This window comes from Heterodontus francisci, chromosome 31 (assembly GCF_036365525.1).
Source record: "Heterodontus francisci isolate sHetFra1 chromosome 31, sHetFra1.hap1, whole genome shotgun sequence".
NCBI lineage: Eukaryota > Metazoa > Chordata > Chondrichthyes > Heterodontiformes > Heterodontidae > Heterodontus > Heterodontus francisci.
Genome location: NC_090401.1, coordinates 28,669,757 through 28,682,773, shown reverse-complemented (window position 1 = coordinate 28,682,773; position 13,017 = coordinate 28,669,757). Strand labels below are relative to the sequence as shown.

At 43.5% G+C, this 13,017-nt stretch overlaps 1 protein-coding gene across 1 annotated transcript in view; it reads right to left on the bottom strand.

Moving 5' to 3' along the window:
- csmd2 (CUB and Sushi multiple domains 2) overlaps positions 1–13,017 on the bottom strand; it is a 2,056,060-nt gene that overhangs the window by 172,452 nt on the left and 1,870,591 nt on the right. The window contains exons 47-48 of the mRNA XM_068011193.1: positions 2,611–2,799; positions 59–205 (exon numbers count right to left, since the gene is read on the bottom strand). Of these exons, the coding sequence (XP_067867294.1) occupies positions 59–205; positions 2,611–2,799 (336 nt within the window). The remainder of the gene's footprint in view (positions 1–58; positions 206–2,610; positions 2,800–13,017) is intronic.

The following is a 13,017-nucleotide window of genomic DNA, read 5'->3' as shown; positions in this document are numbered from 1 at the left end:
GGGTGACATTATAGTACATGGCATGACTACTGGAGGATTTTCCCAGGTATTTACTAACCTGAATAGTGGATCTTAAAGCCTTTCCGACTGGTGGCGTAGTTCGATGACCAGCGGAGGTATACTTTGTTGCCTGAGCTGACAACTGTTATTGGAGATGTGTAGTTGCCACTAAGAGAGATCAGCAGCGGGTTTTGACTTGAAGGGCCTGTGGATAACAACGTCATCAAGCTTTTGGGTTAAGTGTGCACAAAGCACCTGGCTTTTAATACAATAAAGCAACCTACTCCATTTGTGCTTAAATGATCGATTAATTTTGTACTGTACTATTTCAAGTGCCCTTCTGAGAATAGAACAAAGCACAAAGGGCTGTAAACATGAGGACTGAAACAAAGATCTCAAAGACGTTACATGGAAAAAGCATGTTTTGAAATATAATATATGTTTTTTTTCCCTGTTCCAAATTTGTTACATCAGAGCCATGTAGAGTTAAAAGAATATCCTAAATGCAACTTTCAACAATTTGAACAAAGTTGAACTCTAAATCTTTGATGTTAAGGTATTCTGATTCTCAAAATAAAAGCTGCAAGACAGCTGTAGCCTTAATCAGAGACAGTTGCTGAATGCATGCACACCCAAACCCTTGGTGGTTAACGAAATATGTCACAACCTTTCATCATCTACCACTTTCCTGTCTGCAGGAAACCAGTACAATAACAGATTGGTGGGGTGGGAGGGTCGAGGCTGGTTACACAGAAGGAATGCCTGAGGGGAGTCTGGAAAATATACCTGTCAAGCTCAGAGTGAATTAGAAATGTTCAAATGTGAGCAGCTGATGTACCTCTGATGCTTCCATGTCAGTTATTTAATTCTTATGACTGCTATCTGTTCATAAGGAGCCCTGTAGAAATGTAAGCCGCTGGCTGGAATTTTTTTCAACTCCAGGGTTGTCCCACCGCAGGGACCGAAAGCAGGTTGTGAGCCCGTGCGGACCGGTGGCGGGACCCTGAGCGGCATTTTGTCAGCGGCAGCCAATTAAGAGGCCACTGCTCGGGCTGCCGTCCAATTGAGGATGGCAGATCACCTCTCAGAGCTGCCACCCCAATCAGAGGGCCAGCAGCTCAGCAGCCTTGGCAGTGCCACCATTGCTGAGACTGCAGGAAGAAGAGGGAGCCTCCATATTGAGGTGCTCTTGAAGGCCAGGTAAGTTTTTTTTTTAAGGTGCCGGGGCCAGGCCGAGAGGCCCTGGAGTTAGGAGGGGTGAACCCTCCAGTGGCAGTGCCGGAGTCGCAAGGATGGCCATTGTCACCAGGAGACCACTCCAGGGGAGGACTCCCCCTGGGAACCTGCTGGGAGGCTGCCACGGTTTACCTGGCAGTGTCCTTACACAGTGTGTCCTTCCTGATGCTGTTAAACTGCCGGCAAGGGTGGGAAGTAGCCCTTAATTGGCCTATTAATTAGTTTAATGGGTTTTCTATCTGGTTAGCGGGTGACTGCGCCACTGCATTCCCGCCATTCAGAATATCCCATGGTGGCGGGAAGACATTGGGCTCCCATCCTGGCACCTTCCACTGCCATTTTATGAGGCCTCTGCCTCGCAGTCCATCTTCACAGGGCTGGTAAAATCCAGCCTACTGTGTGAGCAATCTCTGATGATAATAAATTGAATCCTTTATTAACTTGCTCATAGTTAAAAATAGGTTAGTGATGGCCATATTTTTGTGATCTAAGATTTGGAACTGCGTTGAGATTCATTTTGATTAGGACAATGAACAATCAGATAGTTACATCCTGTCAATTTGAGATCCCAGACATGAAAAGGTTTTGTAATCAATACTATTTCTGGGTCAGCAGATAACTCATCGAGCATAATCCACTGCTCAGTTTATCACTTGTCTGGTGTAAATACTTTTGTTGTGCCACAATAGCAATCTAAAAATAATCTTTACTGCCACATTTTTCATTGCAGCTGTCTGCGTGGTAGGGGCAGAGAGAGGGAAGGAGGATGTCCTGGGTCAGGAATATACTGAAACGTCCCAACCCAAGGTACTCCAACAGAAGGAGATGCAATAAAAAGGATATAAAGGACATTTTCAAGTACTCGTACACTCTGTCAGTACTATATATTGTTGCAAACAGATCAAATTCTCCTAGAAGGCTGTAAGTAAATATACTGCACAGAGTGGTAGGGGGTTTAATGACCAGGAAATCCCAGGATCGATATCTGGTCCTTGCCGATATCAAGCAGAGTGGCTCAGTAGGGTTGCAATCAGCCTCTTACTGGTCAGCATAGGGGAATGAAGGGAAAAGAATAACTAGGACCCCACTGCTGAGTGTATATGTATGGATAAGGTGAGGATCAAACTTTTCTGTGATGGCTCCTGCAAGTTCAACAGCCTAGCAACATCTAGCATCTGGGTTCACAGAACATGAGTGATGTAATGGAGAGCTAACAATGTCTATGAAACTGTATCTCAGATTGAAGTCATTCCTTACAGGAGAGGAGGGAGTAAGGAGAACTAAATAAGGCTGCTGTTATAAAAAGATACATGTACAATGTATAGAGTGGGTCAATGTTAAAATTAGGGTTATTAAATATGAATATTTATTTACCGTCAAATATTTCCAGTTCATCAAATTGTCTTTCACTCTGGAAGAACTCGATTAGAAGTGTGATGTTGAAGCCTGGATCCACCTTAATAATCCATGAGCAGGTCTGAAAATGTGGATAATTTCCTGGGAAGCCTTGACTCAAGATGACTCCTGAGGAATCTGTGTGGATCTCGTTCATTGGGCAGTGTGCTGAAAGTCACATGACCAAAATATCAATTACAGACAGAATTTCATCACATCATCATTGGGCCGCGAATGTGAAAAAGAAAATTGTCAAGAAACGTCTTCAATGGTCTTTTTCACATGAGTGCAGTAAATTATACATTCCTGATGTCCTTACTTTTGAGGAACGAAGATCTCTAAATCACTGCAACATTTGTACACAAAGCCAACACTGGATGCCAGCTATTTCACATGAAAGGTGAGCAATCCTGGCAATGACTTCTTGGGCAGACAGATTCATTCTGTAATAGTGCAACTCTGAATAGTCAGATCGCCAACTGTGCAGAGGCAGCACACCCAGTTTGTTGCAGGCCAGTTCCAAGAATCACAGGGGAAATGAACAGATGTCATTTCTTCTGATTTCCGTTCACTGTAAATGATGTGAAACACTTCTATGCTTAGACATGAAGCTTTGTTAAAACTTCATACTTTCTAATGTAAAGATTAATGCCCATATCAAATGTATTAACAAATATTGATTGTCAGTGCTGCAAAATGGTGAAGACTGATGTTACTATCGGATGACTCTTTAACTCACATCATCCATGAGATAAGAACTTTTAGAGGCTTATTTTAATATACACTCATTGTTTAAACTCTACAATCTGTATTCAGTTCAGACATGTGCTGCAGCAAAATTGGGCTCGACATAAAAATGCTGCCCCAGCAAACACCACACCGATCTGAAAAGATATTGAACCTTATTACTCAATGAAAGCAATCCTCAGTACCCTGAAAAATGACTTTTATTTTTGCTTTTCGAGGACATTGTAATTTTAAAGATGCCATGAGGTCACTTTACACTGTATTACATTAATCTATGGTAAATGCACTCCCGTCTGCAAGACAGGTCAGAGATACTTTCAAAAGATCGCGGGCTTATTGAATTCTGAGGCCAGCTTCGTTTTCCAAAAGGTCACCGATACCATGAACATTGAAATGAGCCAAGCAGGGCCAAGCATCATCTGTTACATTTTCACAATATAGTGGCTCTCTGACTGTATAGTGAACGAAGGAAGGGTATACTTGCATCATTTTCATCAATATGGTTTTAATGAAATAATTCAAATGACACATGTTGCAATGTACTTTATGCAGGAATAAGGGAGCTTGAGCAGATTAAAATGCTCACTTGCATTTTGTATTTTTATTTAAGTCACCAAATTTAGCCCATGGATTGGTTTGATGCAGATTCAATTTCTTGCTGACTGAGTTACTAATCTCTAAAAAAAATCTGAGGGAGACACTCAGCAGAGGACAGGTAGATTCCAGAGAGTGATCCATGGGGAAAATAAGAAACTCTCTCATCCCCAGGCCACCCTTGTACATTTTACTCTCGCCACTGAGTCAGAAAGTTGTGGGTTCAAATCCCCCTCGAGAGACTTGAGCACAAAATCTAGGCTGATACTCCAGTGCAGTACTGAGAGACTGCTGCATTGTTGGAGATGCCGTGTTTCGGGTGAGACATTAAGCCAAGGCCCCATCTGCTCTCTCAGGTGGACGTAAAAGATCCCATGGCATGAATCTGAGCAAGAGCAGGGGAGTTCTCCCCAGTGTCCTGGCTAATCTTAATCCCTGAACTAACTTTTCACTAATAACACTGATTACCTGGTTATTATCATATTGCTGTTTGTGGGAGCTTGCTGTGTGCAAATTGGCTGCTGCGTTTCCCACATTACAACAGTGACCACACTTCAAAAAAAGTACTTAATTGGTTGTAAAGCGCTTTGAGACATCCTGAGCTCATGAATGGTGCAACATAAATGCAAGTCTTTCTTTCCTCTTTTATTTATTGGCAGCTGAATAGGTGGAGGGCTAGCAGCCACTTGCCAAAATGTAAGAGGGGACCAGTAAAAGGAAGAAAACTGTTGTAACATTGCAAGGTAACCCACAGAAAAAAACAATTGTACTTTCCTGAGCAGAACAGTAATAATGTGAATATAGTGTGAGTATACATCACACCTCATTCCTGCTATAGGTATATTGGTTCTCAGTCCATTTTCATGTCAGGTGGTATCATTTTTTCACAGCTTAAGGTACCCCTGCTGCTGCAGCAGTAATCACATCCAAACGGCATTTTCAATTTCCAGACCTGACATTATTTCAGACACTGAGTTCAAGTTCATTCTGCACCACAGATCAAAACTCATTGTCAGCTTCTGTGTGCTTTGTTCTGAGACTGCTACAAATACTGCACAGTCAGCAGTAGTTATAGAAAATACATAGTGCAGCACAAATAAGTATGCTCTGTTCAACTAAATAATGGCATTGACAGTTGTTACTGGCCATATGGACTCTCTGTTCAGTGGAGTGAGTGAGCACTAATGGTTTATTTATAATGATACATTCTGAATTGTTCACTAACTATTTGTTCAACGCTGCCCTACCTCACACCAAATGCATCTCAAGGCGCTTTTACATCATATGAAGTGGTCCCAGGGAGTAGTTGTAAAATGGAGACCTGTGACCTTCATGAATCACTCTCCTCATTTTACTTTTTCTTGCAACTATTCCGAGTAGAGATTGAAGACCTATTATTCATGGATTCGTAGCATTTTACAGCACAAAGGAAGACCAGCCCATGCTAGCTCTTGTAATGATCTACCCACTTTGTACCTCTGCCGTGGCCTTTGCCCCAGACCTTATCCCATTCTTCTTCCTCAATTATTTATCAATTTCCTTTTTAAAAGCTATAATGGAGTCTGCTTCCACCATTGCTTCTGGTAGAGCATTCCATGTTCTAAGAACCCTTAGCATTTAAAAAAAAAACTCCTAACGTCTCTTCTTTGAATGATGATCTTAATTTTTTTTCTCTCTAGCTGTTGAAGCTCTGACCAGTGGAAATAGATTCCCCCAATTTATCATATCAAAACCACTAAAATTTTGAACAGCTCTATCAGATCTCCTCTTAACCTTCTTTCTTTTAATGAATAGAGCCATATTATCTCTGGTCTCCTTTCAAACTAAAGCTTCTCTTCATTGGTATTATCTAAGTTAACTTTTTCTGCACTTTCTCCATGGCCTTGGCGTCCCTTTTTCCCTCCCTTTCGCTTCTTTCTGTATACTGCCGCACTCATTTTCTTTCTCAAAGAGGTGTAGGGAAATGTTCACCGAAATAAAAGAGTTGCAAAGACATCTTGTTCAAGCTGTGCTGGCACTGGGCTATGCAGTACCAGTATGGACCTTCAGCTGTGGATGCAGAGTTGTCTGAGCTTGGGTTGCTCAACTGGCAGAAATCTGTGGGGGTTTACGGTGAACCCAGCATAGGCAGGAATATGGTAAATGACAAGCTATATCAACTAATGATTAAATAGTTAGATCCTGTCTTTAGTGTTTAACTGCCTGTTACCTTCACAAAGCATATGTGTCAAGTGTACCTTGAGGGACAGAGCAGCAACATCACAGAAGTAGTTTACAGTGTGACTCGCCTGGACGTCTTGCTTTTAATTATTGGATATACAGGCAACCTCTGTTGCCAGCAAGTGGGCGGATTGCTCAAGTCTCAGACTGTATGGCCGACTGTGGCTGTAAGGAAAAAGCAGAGGAAGGTGGAGGGAGAGATGTGGCACTGAAAAATAGTGGATAGAGGAGAGAGAGATAAAAGAAGGAAATAAAACAATGGAAAGAGGCCTGAGGAAAAGTAGGAGAAAGAGAAATAAATTGGGAAATAAAACAAAATTTAGAGGAAAGTAACGAAAGACAACATAAATGATGATAAAAGCTAAACTTGACTTGGATTTTAACTAATATGTTCAAGATTTTTGGGCAGTAGGTAACTTGATTTAGTTTAATTTATCAAGACAATTGTTGAAATGGAGACCTCTTCATCAAGGCAAAGTTATGTATAAAACTTGCTGTTTAAATAGATGGGTCAGTGTGCTCTGTCATCTAATCTCCACATCCACAACCAAAGGTCCACGCTCACACTGCAGAGCCCAGAGCATCAGAACAGTTTGAACAAGTTGTCTTTGCTGTCCATTTATTTAGGCGAACATTTGCCTACATCTCTTTGAGAAACAGAGTGTGATAGTATTGTTGGGGCCTCAATTATTCACATTATTCATTAACGACTTGGATGATGGCATAGTTAGTCATATATCCAAATCTGCTGATGATACAAAGTTAGGCGGCATTGTAGACAGTCTAGATGATAGCATAAAATCGCAAGGAGAGATTGACAGACTAGGTGAATGGGCAAAACTGTGGCAGATGGATTTCAATGCGCGCAAGTGTGAGATTATCCATTTTGGGCCAAAAAAGGACAGAGCAGGGTATTTTCTAAATGGGAAGAGGTTAAGTACAGTGGATGTCCAAAGAGACTTGGGGGTTCAGGTGCATAGATCTTTAAAATGCCACGAGCAAGTGCAGAAAATAATCAAAAAGGCTAATGGAATGCTAGCCTTTATAACCAGATGATTGGAGTATAAAGACACAGAGGTTATGCTGCAGCTGTACAAAACCCCGGTTAGACCCCTCGGAGTACTGTGAGCAGTTCTGGGCACCACACCTTAGGAAGGATATATTGGCCTTGGAGGGAGTGCAACGTAGGTTTACAAGAATGATACCTGGACTACAGGGGTCAAATTACAGAGGAGAGATTACAGAAATTAGGCCTGTTTTTGCTAGAATTTAGAGGGTGATCTGATCGAAGTCTTCAAGATATTAACAGGAAAAGGCAGGCTAGATAAAGATAAACTATTTCCACTGGCTGGAGATTCTAAAACTAGGGGACATCGTCTAAAAATTAGGAACAGGCCGTTCAGGAGAGATGTTAGGAAGCACTTCTTCACGCAAAGGGTGGTAGAGGTTTGGAACTCAAACACAAACAGCAGTTGAAGCTAGAACAGTTGTTAATTTTAAATCTGAGATAGATAGATTTTTATTAAGCAAAGATATTAAGGGATTTGGGCCCAAGACAGGTATATGGAGTTAGGCCACGGATCAGCCATGGTCTCATTGAATGGCGGGACAGGCTCGAGGAGCTGAATGGCCTACTCCTGTTCCTATGTTCCTATAAGCATACAGAAAGAAGAGAAATGGAGACAAAAAGGGATGTCAAGGCCTTGAAGAAGGTGCAGAAATGGTTAATTTAGATAATAGCAGAGGTGAGAAACTTTGGTTATGATGGGAGAACAGAGATACGAAGGCTCCATTTATTAAAAGAACGAAGGTTAAGAGGAGATCTGATAACAATTGACTTGATTAAACTACTCCTCCAAATCAGTACTGGAACAGAGAGAGAGAGAGCAAAGTAACAAGAGACACAGCAGAGGAGAAACAGACAAGGGGTTGAACTTGAGAGAGAGAGATAATGGAGACAGTAGCAGGGAGAAATACATTCTGAAAGAGAGAAGGGGAGAGAGCAGAGAAAAAGAGAGACAGATAAGAGTAACAGAGAGAGCAATACACTGAGAGAGACAGAGGGAGAGAAAATGGGCAAAAATCTTCCACCGGGAGATTATTTTCAGGTGTCAGAACCATTTCCGGGTCCTAACACCTCACGGGTCTGTAATGCATACGCTGGCGTGGTTTTCTGGGAGACTATCCATTTAAGAATAGCAGGCAGGTTCCTGAGGCTACAGGCGCAATCAGAGGGCTCGCAGCTGTGGACAACCAGCAGCCCCACTGGGAGAAGTAGATGCTGCTGAGGCAGTTAAAAGATCGCAAAAGATCAAAATTGAGGCGCCCTTGGAAGTGTGAATGAAATGCTGAAAATAGAGAGACCCAAAGCATTGATGTAGAGGGGAAACCCTTCCAGAGGTGTTGGCTGGGGGTGCAGCCTTTCATCCCCGTGGCCGCCTCATTGGCGCTCCAATGGTCACCCAGCCTGTCGTCGAAAGGCCACCTCCATGGAGCTGCCGGGCTCCACAATCAGTGGGCATATGCTCCCAAGCCCAGAAGATTCTGGCAGTGTCTTCCACTCATTAAGAACTTAATTGGACTAATTGGTTACCCGATGCTGCCGGGTAAGATCATCCAGAGGCAGGAACATATCTGGCCTGACTCCCTCATCTCTGGTTTCACTTCCAGGAATCACTTTTACCAGCCCCTCGATGTTGGGGGTCATGGTGTGGGGGGGCCTGTAAAATACGTGCGGGAGTGGCCCACCACGAGCCACGACGCCGAGAAGGCCCCGTCGCATTTACCAGAGGCGGCGAGGCCTTGGTGCGGCCCCCCGCCACACCTGCATCCCCCCCCACCGCAGCTTGGCAACGGGGCCTTCATTTAAATATTAAAATTAATAAAAAAACAAATGCTAATTAACTTACCTGGTCCCAGCGGCCATCCCATACCTATTTTCTGGCCGTCGGCCACAACTCTCGGGCCTTCGGAACTCTGTACGGAGTTGTGAGGCGAGACAGTAGTGGGGATGGGGGGGAAGGAATGAAATTATCGGTGGGGGGGGAGTGAGCGGGACAAACCTTTTCTATTGGGTGTGGGGATGGTGGGAAGGGGTTGAGCGGCAATGGTTATTAAGTTTGTTGGCGGGGGTGGGGGGGGGGAAGTTCAGAACCAGAATAAAACTTTTTTCGGGGGGAGAATGTTACTTATTGGGGGTGTGGGACAGGGAATTGAAAATGTGATTAAATGTATACCTGCATTTTTAACCATTCTGCCACTTTAAAACTTTTAATGAGGCCGAAGGGCCTGAAGCCCTTTAAAAATGGCGCCAGACGACGTTGTTGAGGACGAAGAAGCCACCCCCTCTACGTCATTGGGGGTGGCCGCTCTGCCCCCTCCATTTAAATGAGCCCCCACGTGAAATACCACAGGGGCGCAGCGACAGCGCTTTCGGGTCTGAAGGCTGCCAAGTTCGATGTGCACTGCCATGATGTGCGGCGTGCCTACAGAATTCAGCCCTGGTCTCACCTTCAGACCTGCCTCCATGGGGCTGGGAACATTTTGCCCAAAGAGAGAAAGAGAAAGAAAGGAAGAGTTCTACCAACCACGTAAAAACCAGACCACAGTAAAATTGTTGAATGAGATTGTCTGAATATTACTGGCATTGCCCAATATAAACTTTGGCAAAGTTGCTGAAATTAAGTTATGTTAAGCAGCAAAATTGCTGATATTTGTTACTACCCTGTGCCTTTACTGAACTACCATATGAAGTAAAGAACAAAAATCTAAGGAGTCAGACACCATTTTTCTTGAGCACCCAGCTTTCTCTCCAAATTGCCAAGTCAGAGCAAGAGTTACGGTTCTATGGTTATCTTCATTATATATTTTACAAGACTATTAAATATGTTCCTGTTACCAAGCCACTTAGTAGATTGAAAAATGCATATTACTGTGACACTGCCAAGGTCACCTCTATGTTACCCTGCATGCACTTAATGTCCCTATGTCTGCTGATGCAGACAGCACAAAAGTCATACATCAGTTGAGTTCTTCTGAAACCATGGGGTAAATGTTTTGTAGGAACACGAGCAGAGATTGGGAATTCAGGTATATACTCGAACATCTGATATTCGGCTCTCAGCATGTAAACCTCTCATCAAAGACAAAAATTTACATCCATATTCCAGTGCGGTGGCATAGTGGCAATGTCACTCAACTAGCAATCCAGAGGCTCAGGCTAATGCCCTGAAGACATGGGTTCAAATCTCACCACAGCAGCTGGTGGAATTTAATTTCAATTAATGAATTAATAAAAATCTGGAACTGACAGTATCAGTAACAGTGCTATAAAACTATCATTGATTGTCATTAAAAAAAAACCCATCTGGTCCACTAATGTCTTTTAAGGAAGGAAATCTGCTTGGCCTACATGTGACTCCAGACCCACAGCAATGTAGTTGACTCTTAACTACCCTCTGAAATGGCCCAGCAAGCCACTCAAAAGGAAAGGGCAGTTAGGGATGGGCAACAAATGCTGGCCTTGCCAGCGACACCCACATTCCATGAAAAAGAACAATTAAAAAAAATCATTATTTTCCTGCATGTTGATCCAGCTGTTTTTATTACATTGCAATCGGTGACAAACTAGTTATGGTATTCAGGTAATTCAATTATTTTTAGGCAATTCTTTACAAAGTCATGCCGGTTAAAAATGTCCTTGAAGAAAATGAGTGGAATCAATCCCAACCCAGGGTTTGATCGTAGATCGATGGGAAATGACAGCTCACCTCGATATTCACTCAAAGCACTCAACTCTTTTAATAACAGATGGATTGTATCAGTAGCTAATTTTTAGTGAAATGAATCAACCACTGAGACAATGGCCACTTACATTTGAGATGGAGAATCGACAAAGTCAAATTCTGTCTCAACTCTAAAGATTTCGACTGAGAGAGATGGTAAAGAGATCATGTATTTGCAACACATTTTGAGATTAAGCTACACACTTGTCTATTTTTTGGAACATAATTGTTTTGTTTATATATTTGTTGAAATTTTATCCTCAACTGAACAACCCCTTCTTGATTTCCCATCAGGATCAGGCACTCCAGGTTAGATAAGGCACAGGCCAGGCACACAGTAAAGCTCCTTGTACTCTTCAACATAGGGCTTTTATCCTCACATTATATCAATGCAAATTTTCCATTTCCAATTCTAACCCGTCTTTGTAACACTGAACTGCTAGCTATTTAGTGCTGAGTAAAGGAACTTCCTGAAGTGCATACTTGGGCCTTTGAGAAACTAAACTGGGACAGCTCAGATTAATTTTATATAGAATTCTTATAGTCTGTGGCGAGGAATGGATCTGAATCAAGTGTCAGAGGCTGTGTGCTATCACTACATCCTCTAAAATACAACATTAAAAGGAGTACTAAACTTTACCTGTGGCTGGGATTTTATTCTGGCGGCGGAGGTCTCAATATATGGAAAAAGCGATGCTGAGATCCCCGCATCGCCTCTTCTCCAGAAGGCCTGCTGAATCTAGTGCAAATCAGGCACTTAAGTGGATAGTGGTGGGCCTTCTACAGGATCAAGGACCAGGCTGTTGGTGGTCCCGCCCTTGGAGAGCTACTGGCCAATCAGAAGCCAGCAGCTGCAGTGCCACCTACTGGAGGCTGAGGGGTGTCGCTGGACCCAGGCCTCAGGTGGGTCAGGACGAGAGGAGTCTCGTGGCGTGGGGGTTGTGGGGAGGGGACTGCAGGACAGTGGCTCTCAGTGGGCTCCCCCTTTTCCGATGCTGGGTCCCTTGTTCAGGCACTGTGCCTTATAACTAGGGAGCCCCCTCCCCCAGAGCCAGGAAACAGCCCACATGGTTTTTCATGTTGTGCTTCCTGTGCGGTGACAGGGACTCCCGCTGCACAGTTAATTGTGGCTATGGCAGGAAGAGAAACTTAATTGTTATTAATTGCCCAGTTAAGGGCCTCAATTGATGGTGGGGCAGGAAGTTCATTCACAGGCCTTCCCACCCTGGACTAAATTTTGGCACAGACAGGATGGTGGTGGGAGCCCTGTGCCCTCACCATCATCCCACCCAATTTTATGGTCTCCCCGCCTCCAAACCTGCCAAGAACATAACATTTCCCCTGGTGTTTCTGAAAGGATGATGAGTAGCATTAATGATCCTTTTACTCCCACTCAGGTTTGGAGTTCCCATTCCCCTCATCTTGGTTGTTCCCCTCTTTGACAGTCTCCGTGGAGAGAAATCTCCACTGTGCATAACAAGAGTTACTGGTAAACCTTCCTCCATTGAATCTTCTTACATTCGCTCAGCACAAGATTTATTTTCTTTAAGCATTTCTTGTTGCCTGACAATAGGTGGTGATGTTGTGCAATGAATAATGGTTTTCTCTTCACTGCATCTCACAATACCCTCTGTGCTGCCTTGGTTCCTGCCTTGACAAAGGGGAAGGACAGTCATCCTTCTTTTGTTCATCCCATTAATGTACAGGTGACTTAAAATAAGAAAGTGGCAATGCTGGTACAGGATGCCATTCAATTGGAGGGAGAAAAAGAAATGTAATGGTAGTAGGGGACAGTATAGTTAGGGGGATTGACACTGTTCTCTGCAGCAAAGAACAAGAGTCCAGATGGCTGTGTTCCCTGCCCGGTGCCAGGGATCGGGACATCTGCTCAGGGCTGGAGAGGAACTTACAGTGGGAGGGGGAGGATCCAGTCGTTGTGGTCCATGTAGATACCAACAACATAGGCAGGACAAGGAAAGAGTTCTGCATAGTCAGCATGAGGAACTAGGCGCCAAATTAAGATGCAGAACCTCAAAGGTAA